We start from the raw sequence: 20,147 nt of genomic DNA, 5'->3' as shown, positions 1-20,147 counted from the left end.
AATCAAAAGAGTAGGCTATGACCTAAATCCACTCCGAAAAGCCACAGATAGGCCTATTAATCTAGAAAAATTGTCAATATTCGTAAACAAAACTAAACTTGCCTACCTGACACCACATGAATGTGTCAAGGTTCTAACGTTTCTGTTATGTCCTCAAACATTCCCATGATGGCTTTAGAAGAGAGAAGGGAGAGGGAAGGGGTGGAAAGGAGTGGAGTGAGGTGGTCCGGCTTTGGCCTCGCCTGCTGTGTGTGTGTGTGTGTGTGTGTGTGTGTGTGTGTGTGTGTGTGTGTGTGTGTGTGTGTGTGTGTGTGTGTGTGTGTGTGTGTGTGTGTGTGTGTGTGTGTGTGTGTGTGTGTGTGTGTGTGTGCAGCCCCTGTGTGTGTGTGTGTGTGTGTCGGTGTGTGTGTGTGTGTGTGTGTGTGTGTGTGTGTGTGTGTGTGTGTGTGTGTGTGTGTGTGTGTGTGTGTGTGTGTGTTAGAGCGAGAGGGTGGAGGGGTGTTTCCTGTCTGTAAACGCTTTGATGCCACCACGCCTTCCTCTTCCTCGTGCAGACCCGTCGGTCGACCGAGGTCGGTGGACGTGTAAACTCCATCGCAGCCCGCCTAGCTAGTCCGCTGAATCATCGCTTGTGCAGGAAGGATGCCGTTGTTTTTGTGGCCCGAGCAGAGAGACTGTGTGTGTGAGAGAGAGAGAGAGAGAGAGAGAGAGAGAGAGAGAGAGAGAGAGAGAGAGAGAGAGAGAGAGAGAGAGAGAGAGAGAGAGAGAGAGAGAGAGACGGAGGGGAACATGCTACGCCCAAATGTGGGGTTGGGTAGATGGGGGGGGGGGGGGGGTGTCAGATCCAAGGAACAAAGTGAGCTTACGTCTGAGCATGGACTTACAACTTGAACAATTGCACCTCTGTACATCCCACCCACACTCCCTGCTCCTTAGAAACAAGCGTGCACTGTCACGTTCTTATCTGGATCTACCTGCTACCAGTCAGTGACACGGGCGCTCCGACACAACTATTGACAGGCGGTTGGTTCCGGGCCCAGATCCTGGTGATGCGGTGCAATGGGCTCGTTTGTTTACATGTTGGATCTTGGAACTATTCAGACAAAAGATGATGGGGGGGCAACAGAGGAAAGTGGAAAAGGAAGTGCATGCATTACATACTCAGATGTTCGCTATATAACTCTTCGATACAGATTTGGCCTGTTAAGCCCTATGAGACTGTATTGGTGATTAAGGGCTAAACAAATCGAATTTAATTTCTTTGGTTCATCTCGGGAACATCAATATCACGCTTTTCATCAGTTCCAAATCGAAATTAAAGTCAGAATTATTTATCAAACAAAAAGGCATCCACTCATTTTCGTATTTTTCTTAGTTGAATCCCAAACTTTATTTCACCCATACAAAATGAAAAGAATGTTAAAAGCTTTATAAGACAATATCAATTTTCCACTGTCCACTTTTATTATTTTAATACCATTTAATGTTTAGTGGTACAAATAAATGGGAGCCCTAATGCATTCAATTCAATTAAAAAAAACAACTAAAAAGACAAAAAACAATGAATACAAAAAAATGTATTTAAAAAGAAAGAAAAATAACGTTCGGGAACTGAAATACCTTAAAAGAAAATAAACACGAAAAGGGAAATAATCGGGGGCGGGATTTTGCAGAAAATGTCAGGAGAAAATAAAGTACAACTTTAAAAACAAAGTAATGGTTTGAGACTCACAGTATTTTCCCTGACGTGGTATGGCCAGTGGTAGACCTCTCTAGTCTCAAATGTTGGGGGAGATAAACTATACGATTCAGTGGAATAACGGTCATCACTAATAGACCTAAAAGGAAAACCTAAAATCTTCATAAAATCGGGATTTAAAATGGGGGATTGGGGGGGGGGGGGGGGGGGGGGGTGGTGGTTAGACCAGCAGCAAGTGACACAACAAAGCCTGAAAAGGAGTTTGGTTTCCATAGTTTTCAGTTGATAATGATTAACGGCACACTGACCTAGTCTAGAGTTCCCGAATGAACTGCTCTACACTTACCTAGCGCTCGTAATTTGTTTTTGCACTGCACTTAGCTTTAAGATGCAGCACACCGTCAATGAACAGTATCAGTACTGTCCGGTTCTAAGGCTTCGACTGCTAATAATATATTCATTATCATCATGATCATTTAGGGAACCGACCTGAGGGCTTGAGTGAAGCAGAGGACCGATGCGCTCCGATGTAAAGAAAACAGAGAAATGCGAGAAGTGGGAAAACCAAAATGGAGAAAAAAATATAGATATATATATATTTGAGGGTAAAGGAGGAGGATGGAGTCCAAATCAGAATAACGGGCATCTAAATAAGACAGTCGAGTTCATCTCTACAAAAAAAAAAAAAAAAAGTTTTTTTCCTATTTTTGGTCTTCTGAAATGAGAAATTAAAAAAGATCACAACAAACACACGACACCGGTATCGGGGGGGTGGTGGTCGCTCAGCCAGTGTGGGATCTGTTCTGTTTCTTCAGAAGAGAGGAAGCGAGGGGGCTGAGATCCAAACCCCCCCCCCCCTTTCTTCCGAGCAGCTTTGAACGGACCAACTTAAGAGGGAAAATAAAAAAGGTGGATAAAAGCAGAGAGAAAGTGTGCGCCTGTTTTTGATTGGTGTGTACAAAGGGAGGGAGGGGGGGAGGCTAAGAGTCATAGTCTTCATCGTCGTCGTCGTCCTCTGCTTCTTTGTGCGGCACGCTGGTGGGCGGGGCAGGGGGCGTGGCTCCCACCATGGAGGGGTGGGGGGCGAAGGAGCCCGGGGGCATGGGGCCCGGCGGGGGCCCGTCTGGCATCGAAGGGGCCGGGGCCGGGGCCACGGCCGCCATGTTGGCCATGTGCAGGTACTGGGGCGGGGCGTCCGGGCTGGGGAGGGAACGGGGATGTTAGTGTTGACATTTCTTACACGTTATACGTCTGCGTTGTTATTCTTGCGTCTTTCTTTTTGTTTAACTGCTTTAGCAGCGTCAATGTTCGTGCCAATAAAGCTCTTTCGAATTGAAAAGTGCGCCACAAATGCCCGATGAGCCACTTTCTTAAAAAAACTAGATATTACTGAAAGTAAACTGTAGCTCAATGGATCTTGACCTGCCCGACAATATTACAGAAAAAAAATCTTAAAATGCAGACATCTTATCGCAGCAATTCTGTGCGGGGGGCTACCTGTGAAAGCGTGACGCCATGTTTGTGCTTGACTGGGATCCGTCCTCCTCGTCCCCATCCGTCTCACTGTCCTCAGAGTCATCCTGTGACCATGGCAACGGAGACACACAATCCATCCGACGGTTAGTACAGTTCAATCTTTCATACCGCTCACCCAGGCACAGGGTTCCTCCATCCCACGTGTGGGATGAACACACTCATGAAGGGATGTTCATCCATCCATCCCATTTTACTCAATTCATCCGGTTTCAATACACACACACACACACTTCAGCCATTCATTTATTAGGACCAGTTGGGTCATCCTTCCAGGCCCTGCGCTGACAGACCTCCTGCTCCGACTCTGTGCCCGACAGCTTCTTTTCCTTGCCCTTGGAGCTGGCTCCTCCTCCGTTCTTTCGCCCGGAGCCCGGCTTGCGGCCCCTGCAGGAAGGGAGCGGGAACAATGCATTGATGAGGAGCCGAGGCTGATTCGGATAGGTCCAGTTCACCGATAGTCAGGCTTGCTTCCAGGTTTTTGAAGTATGGGTGGCATGTCGCAAATAATTCACAACTACTAACCTGTAGGCATCCTTGAGCAAAATGGCCCCCAGTGTAAGTCCCATTGGATCAATATGCTTGTTTATCTCTTATTAAAACAGTTATTTACATGAAATGGTTAATAGACCAACTGATGCACAGCAGCGGACCTGACCGTGGTTACTGGCTGGGGTGAAGAGCCCTGCTGAGAATTTTGAACCAGATTAAACGAAATTATTAAATGAGTTATTAGATGATTTTGAGGAAACTAAACTTTGTTTAAAGCTGCACTCCAATGGGGGCAGCCATGTTAAAAACACCTCCGTGTTTCTACAGTAGCCCAGAACAGAAAGAACTTTTTTTTTTTATGCAACAAAAGTCTGACACTTGACCTTTAGCACAATGGTCTTATGGTGCAATTATTAAATATATTTTTTTTATCAATAGTGCATGGAGGGCTTTCGTGATTTATAAATTCGGCAGAAACGCGTCTTTCAAAGAGAAGGAAAGGGGCTTATCCTACAAGTAGACATCAAGTCTGCTCAGACAACCATGAGTTTCTTGCTATTTAAAAATATACCACATGAAGCAACAGCTTCCTGCAGAAAATAAGGTCAAACCAACATTCATTCTTTCAGAAACCCAGAGTTAGTTATATATCAAATACAGTTTAATGACCGTTAGAAGTGTCACGGTATGTGTACCTGTGTATGTGTACGTGTATGTGCTACCTGCGGGGGACTTTGTCTGCTCCCGCTCCACTCTCTGTATGGTTCTCCTCCCCCTCCCCCTGCATGTCTGGCACCGCGGCCACCAGGTCCTTCAGGAAGTCAAACTGCTGCTCCAGCTCAATGCACTGCTTACTGGGAACCAGGACACCAACACCAGCACACAGACAAAAAGAGTTTAGCATCCAGCAGACACTTTGACCCAATTCAATTAAAGGTCGAGCAAGCCAAACAAATGCAACACGCTAATCTATCCAGCCTCAATGTAAACCAATATGAATGGACGATGAAAGTTTCACACTACAAATGTTCTGAACTATGTTTCAAAATGAAGAACTTGCCCTCAGACAGATGATCACACACTCATAAAATGCATTTATATATTTCAGACTAGTGATTCAATCAACTCCCTCATCCGCTGTACTTACAGGTGTGACGTGGTCATGGTCTTTGCATTCCGTGACTGGGTGACGTGACAGGCTTTTGTGAGGAGCGACTCCAGGAAAAGCTCCAGGGCTCTGGCTGATGTCGTGAATCAAGGCAAACTTACAAGCATTCTGCTGTACTGTATTAACAATATCATATACCCAAGACACATGTATTTACGTCCCATTGTGACATGTGAATACAAAGAATAGTAATCATTAGCTCTCTACAGTCATAATTTTCATGTTATTTTGTGATGTACACACAAAAAGGATACAGATTATTACAGGTACGGCTGCGGCAACTTTTCCTATTTCTTCATCGGTCTGCATGATCTTCTTAATTCTTGCCTGCAGGCAAAGAAGTCCATCATCAACAAGTCAAGTTACCAGCCACTTCAGTTTGTGTTTATAGACAGTCAGGTGTTTTGATGGCTTCACAGGATGGATTCTAGCTAGAGTCTCTGAATCCATGTGGTGACTTCCGTAGTTTCTACATAGATGCCACGACACACTTATATGGTCTAATATTGTAATGATAACAGTTTATATTAAAATCAGCTACCTAACATCTCAAGCTAAAAACAACGTTATTTCCCCAGGGCTCTTCCACCCCTACTACAACTTATGACAAAAACAACGATTAAAACGCCCCTTAAATAGTAGACATCTCCATAAACAAACAACACGTCTTGGGAACTCTTATTTTAATGAGCCAATGGTTAACTATAGCTTGGTTATACCCGTTAGCATGCCGTCTGCAAATATGGATACAGACACAGAGAGACGCAGAGATAGAGAGACAAGTAAAAGATAAATAGACGGATAGACAGACAGATAAATAGATCGACAGACTTCACAGGCCGGATAATAACAGATTCAAAGGTAGCAGGCTAGCATGCTAACCCTCTAGCTCCACATCTACACACCGCGACACCACTTGTAGACTTACCGGGGGGAACCTGGCGTTGTACTTCTTCTTCTTACTGGGCATTATGCTTCTAATGACACGGAGAAGTCAACTTAAAAACAAATATATAGTGTTTAAACCCCCTCACGCCAGCTAGCGGTAGCTACCTGGCTAGCCCAATCCAGTACGTCGTCGTCACTCGTCCCCCTCCTCAGCGTTGCCTCCACAATTAGTTCCGCCCGCTAGTACCACTTTGGTTCCGGCCACTTGGAGCAGCACATTGGTTCCGCAGGTCAGAAAGACATTCGTTCCGCCCACCAGAAGTCGCGGAAATGGTTTCGCCCTAGTCCTAGATACATAAAACGGAACCAAAACTCACTGAACGGATCGTTGCCTTGAGGTCAGACTAGTTTTTGTAAGCGTTTTAAAGTTGTTTTAAATTCATATTAACAAACATTGCGTAGATGTGGGTGCTAGCTTGCTAACATTAGTTAACAGTCAGACGTTTTTGGGGGGCATAAGTGTTGTTCGAGTGTAGTTGGGTTTAAATATGCCGGGATTTTCTTTGTTCTACTTTCCAAAGCCCGATCCGCTTCATTAATATTGATATTCGGTTCGCTCTTTGTTACTAATAATAACTGCGTGCTTCGTTGTAGCAGTCTGCAGGCCAACGGAGCCCCGAATGCAAGTTAGACCGTTACGATAGCTATCTCGTTTTATGGCGCAGTGCAATTACTCTGTGGGATATGGAGCCATATTGTGTATTTGGCTCCAGCAATATAAGTGAATACCAATTACCTTATTATTTGATTAATTCTATGTAGTACATGCAAAACAAATAAACACTGAATAGCTGCATCCACCATTCTAATTATTTTTTTATTTTTTGAAATAAAATAAATCAATTAAAAGTAAAATTAACCTCCCACAGAAGAAACACCCCCGTAACAGCACCATGGAGGAGGAGGATGTGCTGCCCGTGGCGGCTGTAGAGAGTGCGCCCGCAATCCCGGACCCCGAGGTCTTCGCCGCCGATGGCTTCGCCGCCGAGGCCATGGCAGCCGACCTGGACCCCTGGATCGTGTTCGACTCCCGCAAGACCCCCAAGGCGGAGTTCGAAGACTGGCTGGAGAGCAACCGCCCCTCACAGGTCTCCCGCTACGGGGACGAAGACAGCGGCAAGGGCCCCGTGGGCTGGATCGCCGTCACGGGACCCGAACACTGCCCCAACAACGCGGACGTGGTGGGCCTCCAGGAGAGCTGGGACAAGCTGTTGGCCAGCGGGCGGCCCATCAACTTCCAGACGGTGAAGGAGCTGGCGCTGAATCACAGCGTCCTCTCGGGCAAGTGGCTGATGCACCTGGAGGCCGGCTTCAAGCTGGAGCAGGCCTGGGAGTGCGTGGCCCGGGCGACCCTCGACGGCAAGATGTGGCAGGTGAAGGTGAGCCCCAACAACCCGCACTCGGACAGCAAGCAGGTGATCTGCGTCTACAACCACAACTTCACAGACGAAGTGGAGGTGATGCGGCTGGACACGGCCATCCGCTCCACGGGCATCAAGTGCTCGCTGTCGTACAAGCCCGACGTGTACACCTACCTGGGCATCTACCGCAACAACCGCTGGAAGCTCTGCCCCACCATCTACGAGAGCAAGTTCAACCTGGAGTGCGTGCCGCGACGCTCGCTCATCATGAACAAAGTCACCAATCTGGAGGTGACATGATAGAAGGGGGAGGGAAGAAGAGGAGGAGGGAGGAATGCGGGGGTTCGTGGGGAAGGGTGAGGCACTGTTGGATGTTGTCTTCTGGGCCGTTGTCGGACAGTTCCCAGACGTTTCGTTTTGGTTGTACTTTGGAAGGAGAGAAAGTTAAGAAATTATGGTGGATGCTCATTTCCTCAATGTTTACATTTGGAGATTGTTGGTTTTTTTAATTTTATTTTCCATTTAAAACAGGGCCGATATATTTTGGAGGAGAAATTCGTATTTTCTACAGAAATGTTTGAAGAAAAGACATGCATTGCAAGCATTTATTTCTGTTATGATGATGGATGCAGTTTGGCATCCTTTCTACAAAATGCCAACTTGAGAATACCGACCCATGTTGTACGTGATTAGGTTTACGAATAATAAAGAAAATGCATACTTTAAACCGCTTGCTTTTATTTATACAAAATATGACCCTTTTACATTAATCTCTTTTCAACGAGGCAGGTGTTTTGAGCGACAGGCAGGCTACAGCTACTGCTAAGAGAATGTGATGCAGAAGTGAGGTTGAATTAGTAGCGACGGGACAACATAAAAAACATGTCAAACACATACACGAACATACATTAAAAATGTAAAGCTAACACCGTTAACTGAATTCATTAATACCGGCATTTTGTGTGGTGTGTGTACAGATGGAATTATTTACAAAATGGACAATCATCCTTGTCCAATGCCGTAAAAACTGCATTTCCCTCCGAGTATCTCAACCACGTTAAAGACGAGGACATGCATTAAAGAAATGACTTAACAGCCCACATTTAAAAATGTATATATAGTACATACATGCACCTATGGGATTCACTGTATCCAGGAGCCTGTGCAGCTTCTACCTACATTTAGAAAATATCAAACACGGCAATTAGGCCCATTTTTTGTTAACATAGGCGTTCACCTAAATAGATAACAGTATTAGTTATATCCACCAGAGCTAATCAAGGTGGTAAGAATAAAATGATAAAATACAGAATATTGCAAATCAATGAATCTTGATTATAACCAGTAATTATTTTCCGATTGCCGAAACCTCTTATTGACGATTACAAAAGCGTCTACGGCGCATCAGTCCATCCGGTCGGCCCCTACTCCCAACCCGGAGCGGCCATGTTTGTTGACACTCAGTCTTGCCGAACATTTTCCAATGTTTGCGTCTTCGTTAACCGCCATGACCGTGTGGTCAGGCCGCTCGCGTCCAAAAAAGAAAAAAACCATGGCAAAAGAACGTGATTGGACGACGCCGCTGTCACTCCTTCAGGAGGGACATCAAGCGCTCCTCGTCGGCCGACGTCAGCATGTCAAAGTCCTCCAGCAGCATGGGGTTTTGGCAGGCCGGGCCCGGGGAGCCGGGCATCATGCCCTCGCTCTGCAGCAGGTTGACGATGCTGTTGGGGTAGTTCATCCACGTGCACCCGGGCATGGCGCCGGGGTCCGTGGGAGTCTGGCTGCTGCCGGGAGTGCTGTTGTTGTTCTGGGAGGAGGAGGAGGTGGAGGAGGCGGAGGAAGAGGAGGGGCCCGCGGGCTGCTGGTGCTGCAGGTGGTGGTGTTGTTGTTGTTGGTGTTGGTGCTGGTGCTGGTGCTGGTGCTGGGGCAGGGCGGGGTGGGCTGGACCGCCGGGTGCCCCGCCGATGCCCCCCTCAGCCTGAAGCTTCTGGCTCAGCAGCTCCTCAAAGTCGTCCATGATGCCGTCCAGGATGCTCCCGTTGCTGAAGCTCGGGAACTCTGGGATGTCCTCCACCCGGAACTGGGAGGAGGAGCAGGGGGCGGGCTGCTGCTGCTGCTGTGAGGAGGAGGTGGAGGTGGAGGTGGAGGAGGAGGAGGAGGAGGCGGCGGCCGTGGCGATGACGGAGAAGGTGGGGTAGGACATGTCCACCAGGTCGGAGAGGTTGACGGTGGAGAACTCTGTGTTGGCGGCGGTGGAGAAGGGGGAGGGCTGACACAGGGCGGAGCTGGTGGTGTACGAGGGCAGCAGCGCGTGGGGGACCTTGGGCAGGGGGGCCGTGTTCCACAGCTGGCTGACGGAGGAGGCGGAGGCCGGGGTGGACTCCACCTTGGGGGGGACGGAGAAGAGCTGTCCCGGCTGGATGTAGGAGAAGGAGGAGGCCGGCTGCTGTTGCTGCTGTTGCTGGGGGGGCTTGGCAACTCCGGCCATGGGACGGACCACAGGGTTCATGCCTGGGGGTGGATGAGGAGAACACAACGCCACATTATAACCATTGGTATATAGTATAATAGAAATTTAGAGTAGCAACGAAGGAAACCGAAGTGATTGGTCTTCTTAAAACAAAAACTGGACCGAGTACAAAATCACAATGGTAGCATTAGGTGGCTCATTGGCTTATTTCTTGGAGCACATGAAGACCAGAGACAGTTCAACACCTTTGGCATTTTGCTTTCTCTGTTTCCAACAAAGTTTGACACCTCCTCACACCCCTTTAGCTCTTATTGACCGTCGTGAGTCCTTCTCTCTCCCCTGACACGGGCCCACAGACCCACCTGAAGCTACGGCCATCGTGGGCGCTTTGGCCTGGACCGTTCTCCTCGGCGCGGCGATCTGCCGTCTCTCCTGGGGATTGGAGACTGGAGAAACAAACGGAGGATGGATGAGGGAATATATTCAATTGCCGTTTTTTTCACCTGGGCCACGCATACCTTCAGTGGCATGCAAGGGTACTGCAGGTGTTATAAAATGATTTTACTCTGGAAGCAGACATTTACAATAACATAATTAATAATGTAGATAATTGAAAAATAAATATATGATCAATATTTTTCAGTAAATATAGAATTAGGGCTTGTTTTTTCTCTTTAAAATATTGTCGCTTTGTGCATTCCATCACACGTTTTCCATGGTAATGTTTTCCACTGATGTTTTATGTTCATTTGTATTTGCTTATAGAACGTTGCTGACTTTTCTTTCCACCGTTTCCCCCTGGCCAGGGCCTTCTTGCCGTAATAACTTGGTATATAGGGGCCGCTGGCACCCTCAGCTCAGCCACCTCATGTGTGCATATGAGGTGGGCCTCATAGGACTCAAGTCAAAGGTTTGGACAACATACCAATGGGCATTATGTTGCTTATCTTCAAGCTCTGGAGAATTTCTCCCGTGCGTTTCCTCTTCTCCATCAGCCGGTACTCATCTGGAGAACAAGCAAGGCTTTTTAATAAGTAACGCATTTTATAAAGGATCCCTTAGCGACCACAAATCCAAAACCCAACGTGAAGATCCTACAGAAACCTTTGTCACATCCTCATTACTTATCATGTATCTTCAAACAGGGGTCATGGAGGGTTAGGGCGAGGTGGAGGCTTGACTGGGTGGTTAGAGGTCAGAGGTCAGCGGAGGGGCGGAGGGTGGGTGTCTTACCGGGGTCAGCGGGGAGGTACTGGAAGTCCATGGGCTCGCTGACCTCGCGGTCCGAGGGCCGGCGGAGCTGCATCTTGACGTGGACGGGCCCGCCCAGGTTGTCGTCGTGGTAGGCGGGCGTGCGGAACACGATGGCCACCTGCCGGTGGACGTCGGCCTGCGAGAAGCTGCCCTTGCCCTCCCACGAGTCCTTGAAGAAGCGCACCTCGATGTCCTCTGGGGAGAGGAAGGAATCATTCTGTGATTTGACGTGACTGAGGTCTGAGGTTCCAGGCTAGCTAGCTCTGCTCCTCACCCCTTCTTCATCCTTCCTCTCCAAGCTTTGTTAAAACAACGTTACACTCAATCTCTCTACGCTGCAGTGGTGCCGGGGCAGTAACCCTAGACCCCCGTAGCGTTAAAGTTAGCGTCCACATGACAGAATGGGTTTTAGAGCACGTTTCAAACTGAAGAACGTTGCTTATTTTACGTTTAATTGTGTCAACGTCAGTAAATCCATCCATTACTTATTCGTTACGCATTTTAATCGTCACTGGGTTAGAACATATTTGTCTGTATAAGTCAACTTCCTCTGTGTTTCTTAAAGGGTTTATGGTGTGTCTGCGTTTGATCCCCCCCAATTTTTTTTATCTTTTTCTGCTTTCAAACGGCCGCTAAGAAGCGACTTCCCCTTCCCATTGTGTTGTCACTTCCTAAAAGCATAGGTAAACACAATCTGGCAAAGAAGGCAGAGTGCCAAGTGGTGTGAAATCAAATCAGCCTCGTGTTGGACTCTTCGGCCAAAAGGTACTGGCGTCAACCCCCACCCCCCCCCCCCCAGTGTCCCCAGTCAGGTTCTGGGTTCAATCCCCCCCAGTCTAACCACGAGTTGACCCAGGTTCTGGGTTCAATCCCCCCCAGTCTAACCACGAGTTGACCCAGGTTCTGGGTTCAATCCCCCCCAGTCTAACCACGAGTTGACCCAGGTTCTGGGTTCAATCCCCCCCAGTCTAACCACGAGTTGACCCAGGTTCTGGGTTCAATCCCCCCAGTCTAACCACGAGTTGAGCTGCGGCCTCACCTTTCTGCACTTTGTCACACAGCAGGAAGATCTCATCTCCTCCCTTGCAGCTCCCAGAGTGCTTATTAACCCTGCAGATCTTCAGCTCTGCTGTGTTGGGGGCACCTTAGACAGAGAGACAGAGAGACAGAGAGACAGAGAGACAGAGAGACAGAGAGACAGAGAGACAGAGAGACAGAGAGAGAGAGACGTTTCAGTAGGTGCTGTGTGTGTGGGTGTGTGAATGTAACTGTTTGTCTGTGGGCATTCAAGAGTGTGTGTTGATTGAGACTATTTGTACTTTCACTTTCCTGAGGTGTGTTTTTGCGAGTTTCAGTGGCCTCTTTGCTTCAGCGTGTGCGCATGTATGTTTGTGTCTGTAAGCATTGGGGGGGGGGGGCGTGTACTTTAAGTTTCCAAGTGTGTGTGTGTATGTCCGTGTGTATGTCTGTGCATGTGATTTTCAGTTTCCATGCTGTGTGTTTGTGTGTGTTTTAGGGCAGAGTGTGTGTGGGTGTAGACTACATCTGTACCCTTATGCGTGTGCAAGTTTCAGTTTCCACATTGTATCTGTGTGGGCACATTTACAGTTTTTCTTCTGAGAGTGCATGTGCGTGCGTGCGTGCGTGCGTGTGTGTGTGTGTGTGTGTGTGTGTGTGTGTGTGTGTGTGTGTGTGTGTGTGTGTGTGTGTGTGTGTGTGTGTGTGTGTGTGTGTGTGTGTGTGTGTGTGTGTGTGTGTGTGTGTGTGTGTGTGTGTGTGTGTGCTCTCACGGTTGTCATAGATGGGCTGTGAGACGACGGGCTCGAGGCTGAGCGTCTCCCCGGTGGGCAGGGTGACGGTGGCCTGGACACACAGACGCACCGCGTTCAGGTCAAACTCCTCCTCCCACACTTTAGCCTCCGGAACTGCAGGGGGAGACACACAGAAACGTGTCGGACGTCGCTCACTTGATCCGCGGCACGGGCCCCTTTCAACACCGACGTGTGGTGCACTGAGTGGTTCTGTATCAGTGGTTCCCACCGTTGGACCGCGAGTGACCGTTGGACCACTCGCTGGGCACCTCATACGCACACAGTAAACAGAAGATAAAACACATGCAGCGGCTGAGCAAAGAGCGCCAATACCTCCTTTATACACAAGTAGTCCTGCAAGAAGGTCGTGGCCAGTGGGAAGCATTTGGAGATAAAGTCACCAATGCAGTGCTAAAGTCCAATCGCAAAACCCAAAACATAAAATCGAAAAATACAATAATATGCACAAAGCGACACTATTTTAGAAATAATAGCCAGCCGAAATATTTACTGAACAATATTTATAATGCATTTATTTTCATTGATCATTATTCTTTTTTTTGTACTGTACCGTCTATTCCAGGATCAAAACACCACATGCCACCTGCAGCACCGTCCCATCTAAATAAGGTTGAAAAACACTTCCCTATATGGCGGGCTATTCAGGGCCTCACCATTTTGAATGGCTGTTCGAAGAGTCTACACATCTGGTTCCCCTATAATGCACTACATACCCCACTGCCCCTTCACTAGCACTTCCCATGATGCACAGTGGTTTTCATCCTCCTTGGATTCAACAAAAAATAATCAGGTGACATCTCACGCGTGTCGCAATGTTGAAGCGACCGACACACGGGCGATCAATTTTCCGGCTCCTTCCACTTTCCGGATCATTAATGTCCAAAATCATACCCTGGTGGGGAACTAGGGGGATCATGTTCAGTAGTTCCCGGGGGATTGAGGAATGAGCGAAACCAGTGGCTGCTTTCAGACCAGCCACAGAGGAGGGAAACATGGCCCACCACAACTGGGCGTATCCTGAGTTCAGGTTAGCAAAATTCAACGGTAATCATCGTATCCTTCCGCCAAAACCACAGCGGAAATCCCTTTTGTTTGCAATAACAAGGCTGTTGGTAAGCAGTGACGAGGAAAAGGCTAAAATAGGTTAATTTTGGGGAAAAACATTCAGGGACACGTTCCCAGCGGTCTCTTTAGTGGGACATTTTGGAAAAGTGAAAGCCAAGTTTGTTTTAGTCAATGGATGCACAGGGAGGGTCCATTGGAGTTACTATATTGTCCTCTCCTCTGTGTGTGTCTGTATCTGTCAGTGTGTGTAGAGAGAGAAAATGTCATTTTGGCTCATCAGCTGGAAGTTATTCTTGTGTTAACTTTATGAATTGTGCAGAACGTTGTGGAATGCCACCCAGGTCATCGTGTCCCTTAAACACACCTCAACCCAGCAGATTAAATCTGTGATGAAACTGTAACCTACAAGGAATAACACTGCAACTCCACCCTTCCTAAGCTCATGACTAGACTTCCATAACAACATCTTTGACGTCACCCTCACTATCCATACATGTTTAAGATAAGATGATCTTTATCAATCCCAAACCGGAAATTTGAGGGTCACAGCAGAAGGAAATTACAGTATGTAATAAGCTTTTAAAATTAATGTAAGTAACTGATTTAACAAAAAGAATAAACCTACATCTCTATGACCCCTTGTCACACTGAATGTTTTCCGTTGCTTCAATATCGACGGCACTATTCGATTGTTCTCAGCGCCTAACGTCCGCTCAGTAAAGGGAATGAGTCAGATAATGAATCAGATAATGCATCTGAGCCCTTACTGTTGTAGGGGTTGTTGTTGGTCTGTAGCCTGCAAGTGATGGCCTCAGTCACATCTTTCTTCTTCACACACTGAATGCCCAGGTTCTGAAAACTGAAACCATACAACAGAAAAACAAAATGGCGGTGAGGCAACAATAACTTAACCATGAAATCACGGGCAATTTAGAGCCAAGGCACCAAGACAAATTCCTTATAAGTAAATTATTTGTGTCAACATAATATAAAAGACATTGATTAACAGGGACCTTTAGTGTCACGCCATAATTCGTAGATGACTACAGGTGATGTTTGTTTGCGTTTGACTGACACACACATTTTAAAAGGGCCCTTATTTCCATTTCAAAATCGATCCACTAGTGACATCACAAGTGGATGGTACAGTCCGACGGCACGCCTACCGGTTGGTACAGTCCGACGGCAGGCCTACCGGTTGGCACAGTCCGACGACAGGCCTACCGGTTGGCACAGTCCGACGGCAGGCCTACCGGTTGGTACAGTCCGACGGCAGGCCTACCGGTTGGCACAGTCCGACGGCAGGCCTACCGGTTGGTACAGTCCGACGGCAGGCCTACCGGTTGGCACAGTCCGACGACAGGCCTACCGGTTGGTACAGTCCGACGACAGGCCTACCGGTTGGCACAGTCCGACGGCAGGCCTACCGGTTGGCACAGTCCGACGGCAGGCCTACCGGTTGGCACAGTCCGACGGCAGGCCTACCGGTTGGCACAGTCCGACAGTAGGATGAGGGGACCCCAGGTGGCCCGTTTGTGATGTCACTAGTGGCTACCCCAGCCTGTGTGAGCGTTCCCCTCCCCTCCCCACCCTACCTGTGGACGCGCCCGCCCCCCCCCCCCCGCCCTACCTGTGGACGCGCCCCCCCCCCCGCCCTACCTGTGGACGCGCCTGGCCTGCAGGTCCGCCTCGTAGTAGCCGTGCTTGCAGTCCTTCCCCACCAGCTCGTGGGGGTGGGGCTTGTGCGGGGCATTCTTAGTTACCAGGGAGATGCGGACACGCAGCGGCCCGCTGTAGTTGTTCACCTGCCAGGGGGACACACACACACACACACACACACACACACACACACACACACACACACACACACACACACACACACACACACACACACACACACACACACACACACACACGTAACCCAATGTAACCTAACATTCAACAATGAAGCTTTTGCCAAAAAAACAACAGACAACCACGCAAACTTCATGATATCTCATGAAGCTTTTGTGGTTGCATGTTGTTGTTGTTTTGGTTGCCGGTTGCCATGCATGTTGCTTGTTCAAAGATGGGAAGTCACAAGGTTTTGCTTGGCTGGCGATTATCAAACAGCTCATCATGGGTGGGGTTAAAAAAAACAATTAGAGCTATTAATAGAGGGAATCTCAGCAAAGTAAAAGGAGTACAGTCAAATCAAACCCAGATATCTACAACCCACCACAAACAGGTTGGGTGTTAGGATCCATTCTGTTTGTGATGCCGAAAATAACCTAAAATGAATCCCGGAGTCAGAGTATTGTATCACGAAAAAACTTTTGAAAATAAAATGAAAAAAGGATATGAACATAATAAACCCCAGATTATGCAATATCTAGGACCCCAACACCAAGATTGCACCTTTGATTTCATTCTGAAACCCTGAAGACCTCTCCTTGCTTTGTTTTGAACTAAATATCTCCCTTTTAATTGCGTACATTATGTTTTTCACATTTTTATTAACAATTCATTTAGTTTCTGTTTTACGATTTCTCATTTTAGAATCCAATTTGAATGTGTCCCAATCCCACCCAGGTTGGGGGGGGGGGGGGGGGGCGGGGGCTCACCCTGATGGCGGGGTGCGTCTTGGTGGTGTCGTTGGTCTTCTCCCCGGGGATGCTCCCGGCCGAGCGCCCCTCACACTTGTAGCGGAAGCGCATGCCCCTGGCCTTGGGCTGTTCAATGATCTCCAGGTAGGGCTTACCTGGGACGAGGGGTCAGGGTTAGGCTGGGGGGTGGGGGGGGGGGGGGGGGGGGTCTTCAGGTAAGATTGAGCCAACGTCATGCAGAATCTACGTCCCCCGTTAGGGCGAAGCTGCACCAAAGACACACCAAAGCTACATCAGAGACACGTGAAAATGGGTGAAGTCAGGAGAGAGGGGGTGGAAGAGATGGCGAGAGGAAGAAAGTGATGCGGAGATTGCAGAGGGCAAAAGAGGGAAGGATGTTGATTGCAGAGTAGGCGTGGGCAACCACAGGGTACCTTATGACTCGAGAAACATTGCCCATGGTTCTGATGATATCGCGATACAGCGATTCTGCGACAAGCAGTATACTGTTGGACAATCCTATAACGATGCATCACGATATGTCCAACTCTTAATACAAAATGGATGTGAAAAGGTAAGGTGCTGGATTTCTGTCTTTATTCATGGTGCAAACAGAGTTTTTCCCGTTACTCGTCTGGTAAGTTAATTTCCATTCAAGTTTCCCTCCCTTCGTCTGTTGAGCGCCACCTCGAGCAGAAATTAGGTAGTGGCAATGGGGGCAGGGAAATCTAGAGGGCCTTATTGGATGATTAAAATATCGATATTCGGCGCCAGCATATCGATTGTCACATCGCATGAAAAGGGCGACGATATATCGCTGCGTCTATATTTTATCCCAACCCTATTGCAGAGGGCGAGAGAGAGTAAGCGGTGTTCAGATTGCAGCGAGAGAGAGCGAGAGAGAGTAAAGACAGAGAGAACAAGAGTGAGCGGGAGGGTTCCTCACTACTGCACACAAAGAGAACGAGACGGAGACAAAGACGAAGCGAGACTGAGCCAGACACCAGGCCAGACAGAACGAGATCGAGATTTTCCAAGAGTTTGACCTGACCTGTGATTGCACGTGACTCAGTCGGTCAATGGATCCTATTTTTGTACATCAAGCTCCGTTTATTTGTTTGTTGTTAGCGAATGTGCTGAGAGTTAAACAAATGCTGCTTCGTCATGTTTATTTGAACTCACTTCAGGGCAAATCATTGCAATGCATCATTTCCGCACTCCAGAGAGTAGGTGAAAAGGATGCCAAACATGTGCGTGAGTGTGTGCATGTGTGTGTGCTTGTGCCACATTCCAGAAATCCTTGACAGCAAAGAGGGTCTTTGTGGGGGAAAACTCTGTAATTTATTATCAATGCTGGAATTCATTAATTCACCCAATATCCCACTATTCATTTGTCAGACTGACCCACAAAAAAAAAAAACACGACATAACTATGAAATGTTGTCATCTATCCAGAAGCATCTGACTCAGTCAGTTACAGTGTAGTCAGGACAACAAAGTTTTAAAAAATACACTGGCAGGAGAAGGCCACTATTTGTACGAAAGCCTACCCTTCTCGGAAATAGGACACAATATTGCTCAATACAAGTAGCAGATGTTATGAAAACATTTTCTTGAACAAATTGGTCTTACTTGGTTGTTGGTTGCTGATCGGAGACGGCTGACCCCAACCATACACCGCTGTGGAGAGGGGGACAAAGTATGAATAATATTAATATGTTTAAGTAATGCAGATTCTACATTACACATTCAATAACCTATTTTTTATGTTAGTCACGATCAGGGATATTACAAACTGTTTTTATTGTAGTTCCTTTTAAATTGTTGCTTGTTTTTTTGCGCGATGAATCTTTTAGTGTCTTTAAAATACCTGCAGTAATATAATGGATTAATCATGGTTTTTCCTTGCCAAGTAAAATTGCACCTAGTTTGCTGCAAAATTGCGATTCGGTTTCAGACCATTATCAAAAACCATAATGGAATCATTTCCAGACTTCACACTGTCGGTGTATCACTCTGATGACTCAAAATATTTGACAGACACTAAACGAGTCATCGGAAAAAAACAAGTGACATATGAACACTTAAATAGTCATAGATCTGGCTGTGACCAAATACAAACTAGTATTGGGTCGTGAGTGTCATGACACTATCGTATATCTGATGCTATCCAAGCTCTGACACAGCCCTCCTTTCATCTCTGATATTAGTTTGCTCTTGTTTTGGTCGTGAGGCCGTCATTAAGGTTAAAAAGGGAGGGCAGAAATCGAGCTTTAGCCGTCCCATACACACATATTTTCTCCTCAAATTCAATGAAATACTAAGAATAAGAGGCAGGAATAATGGCAGGTAGGAAAACAAAACAAAGGGTGTAATCATATTGGTGTCACCTCCCCTTTATTTAGGAAAAACGATCCAGTACCCCATTGTACTTTCGGTTTATGTGAGGGTGCTCCCGACTGGTTAAAGTTACACTCTATGTCTGTGTGGGTGGGTGTGTTGGTGTGGCTGTACCTGGCCAACCTTCCAACTATCTTCTTTAAAAGGTACCCTTTTTGGCTGAATATAAAAACCTCAGTCAAGATTCCCTATTCAATCAAAAAACAATTCACTTCCAAGTTATAACATTTCGGTCTCCTTGTATCTTTTAAGTATTTGTTCATTCATATTAATAAACAGAATAAAGGCGATGTTCTTGGCATAGTACAATCCGAATAAATCAAAACCAAACGCAGATACATAGCCATTTGCTTGTATGTGGAGGTGCAGTGACTGATGTGTGTCACTGCACCTCAAAACAGAGTAAACAGTTTGCCTAACCTGTCAGTAAATACAGATTCAAAAACTCTCTCTACATCTATAAAGACACATTTAAACACAACTTATAAGAGAGACATGAGATATTAACATGGAGAGAATAAAGATTTTGCTTGTAGAACCATCATTACATTCTCAGGCCTCGGCATTAAATATAGGCCGTATTAACACTTATAGGGGCGCAAAACGGATGTTGTGAATTTGGAGCCAGATTGTGGTGGTTTGTTTATATATTGGCCTTCTTGTGAGGCAGTAGCAGCAGAATAGGCGCATGTTAGTCCCAAGCCACGCAGGCCTGCCCAGTCCGCCTCTGCTTGTTCAAGCAAAGTACCCCAGACAGGTGTCACGGCGCAGTCACTGGTAACTTACGGCAACAACCGATAGAGAACCGTCGTTGATTTTAACAAACTTTATGGTCAACACATAAACGCAAACTTCCGACTGTCTGTCAAGGAGGTAGAAGACCGAGAAGTGATCTCCATTAGAAACTGACTCCTCCTGCGCCACTTAGCACAAAGCCAACGGGGGCTTCCCCTCATCTCGGTCTTGTTTCGCGCAAATAAGCGTTCACCAAACATGCCCAAACTCTTCATGCAACAGCGCGTTATGTCCACCTACCGTCCGTGATCATAGCTCAGCTCCGGGTTGAATCCTATCCCAGGAGAATCAGTGAATCAGCCGATCGACTGTCGTTTTGGGGTATATAGGTGATGTAACCACTGCAGCTACATTCACACGCACCCACACGCACACTCGTATACACACAAAAACAAGTTTCCACAAAGTTCTTTGACAGTGGGGCTTTTCTGAAGCCTCCTTGCCTTCACTTCGGACGAGACGAGCGCAACAAGTTAACCACCGCCCACTAGTGTTGCCAGATTGGGACAGATTTCCCGCACAATCTGGCTAAAGCGCGCTGC

The 20,147-nt window shown here is 47.3% G+C and overlaps 3 protein-coding genes across 5 annotated transcripts; 1 reads left to right on the top strand and 2 right to left on the bottom strand.

Annotated features, from left to right (window-relative positions):
- Positions 1-1,363: 1,363 nt before the first annotated feature.
- drap1 (DR1-associated protein 1 (negative cofactor 2 alpha)) lies at positions 1,364-6,037 on the bottom strand. The gene is made up of 7 exons (XM_030338792.1): positions 5,821-6,037; positions 5,147-5,219; positions 4,872-4,965; positions 4,447-4,578; positions 3,526-3,619; positions 3,197-3,279; positions 1,364-2,899 (listed from the first exon to the last, which is right to left on the bottom strand). The coding sequence occupies exons 1-7, from the start codon at positions 5,860-5,862 to the stop codon at positions 2,680-2,682; spliced, it is 738 nt and encodes a 245-aa protein (XP_030194652.1). The 5' UTR covers positions 5,863-6,037; the 3' UTR covers positions 1,364-2,679.
- On the top strand, positions 6,032-7,928 carry c17h11orf68 (chromosome 17 C11orf68 homolog). Of its 3 annotated transcripts, none has more exons than XM_030338789.1 (2): positions 6,032-6,178; positions 6,710-7,928. In XM_030338789.1, exon 2 carries the CDS (start codon positions 6,734-6,736, stop codon positions 7,499-7,501), a length of 768 nt encoding a protein of 255 aa, XP_030194649.1. In that variant the 5' UTR covers positions 6,032-6,178; positions 6,710-6,733; the 3' UTR covers positions 7,502-7,928. The 3 variants fall into 3 exon arrangements, with proteins under 3 accessions (XP_030194649.1, XP_030194650.1, XP_030194651.1); XM_030338790.1 differs by having other exon boundaries at positions 6,059-6,193; XM_030338791.1 differs by having other exon boundaries at positions 6,126-6,561.
- On the bottom strand, positions 7,920-20,118 carry rela (v-rel avian reticuloendotheliosis viral oncogene homolog A). The gene is made up of 11 exons (XM_030338784.1): positions 19,846-20,118; positions 18,043-18,090; positions 16,429-16,565; positions 15,485-15,630; positions 14,593-14,684; positions 12,719-12,853; positions 11,968-12,072; positions 10,908-11,123; positions 10,600-10,680; positions 10,037-10,120; positions 7,920-9,715 (listed from the first exon to the last, which is right to left on the bottom strand). The coding sequence occupies exons 1-11, from the start codon at positions 19,856-19,858 to the stop codon at positions 8,787-8,789; spliced, it is 1,986 nt and encodes a 661-aa protein (XP_030194644.1). The 5' UTR covers positions 19,859-20,118; the 3' UTR covers positions 7,920-8,786.
- Between the last annotated feature and the right edge of the window lie 29 nt (positions 20,119-20,147).

This window comes from Gadus morhua, chromosome 17 (assembly GCF_902167405.1).
Source record: "Gadus morhua chromosome 17, gadMor3.0, whole genome shotgun sequence".
NCBI classification, from domain to species: domain Eukaryota; kingdom Metazoa; phylum Chordata; class Actinopteri; order Gadiformes; family Gadidae; genus Gadus; species Gadus morhua.
This window is presented reverse-complemented; position numbering and strand designations above follow the sequence as displayed.

Bases quoted from the DNA above. Each gene is read 5' to 3' on its own strand.
- drap1 (XM_030338792.1), bottom strand. From the start codon at position 5,862: ATGCCCAGTAAGAAGAAGAAGTACAACGCCAGGTTCCCCCCG. The intron at 4,966-5,146 runs GTATCCTTTTTG...TCACGACATCAG, and splicing joins AGCCGTACCTGTAATAATCT to CCAGAGCCCTGGAGCTTTTC. The intron at 3,620-4,446 runs GTAGCACATACA...CCCTTCCTGCAG, and splicing joins GCAGACAAAGTCCCCCGCAG to GGGCCGCAAGCCGGGCTCCG.
- c17h11orf68 (XM_030338789.1), top strand. From the start codon at position 6,734: ATGGAGGAGGAGGATGTGCTGCCCGTGGCGGCTGTAGAGAGTGCGCCC.
- rela (XM_030338784.1), bottom strand. The intron at 12,854-14,592 runs GTAAGGGCTCAG...CTCCCCCTGCAG, and splicing joins CAACAACAACCCCTACAACA to TTCCGGAGGCTAAAGTGTGG. The intron at 10,121-10,599 runs GTATGTTGTCCA...TTGTTTCTCCAG, and splicing joins AAGCAACATAATGCCCATTG to TCTCCAATCCCCAGGAGAGA.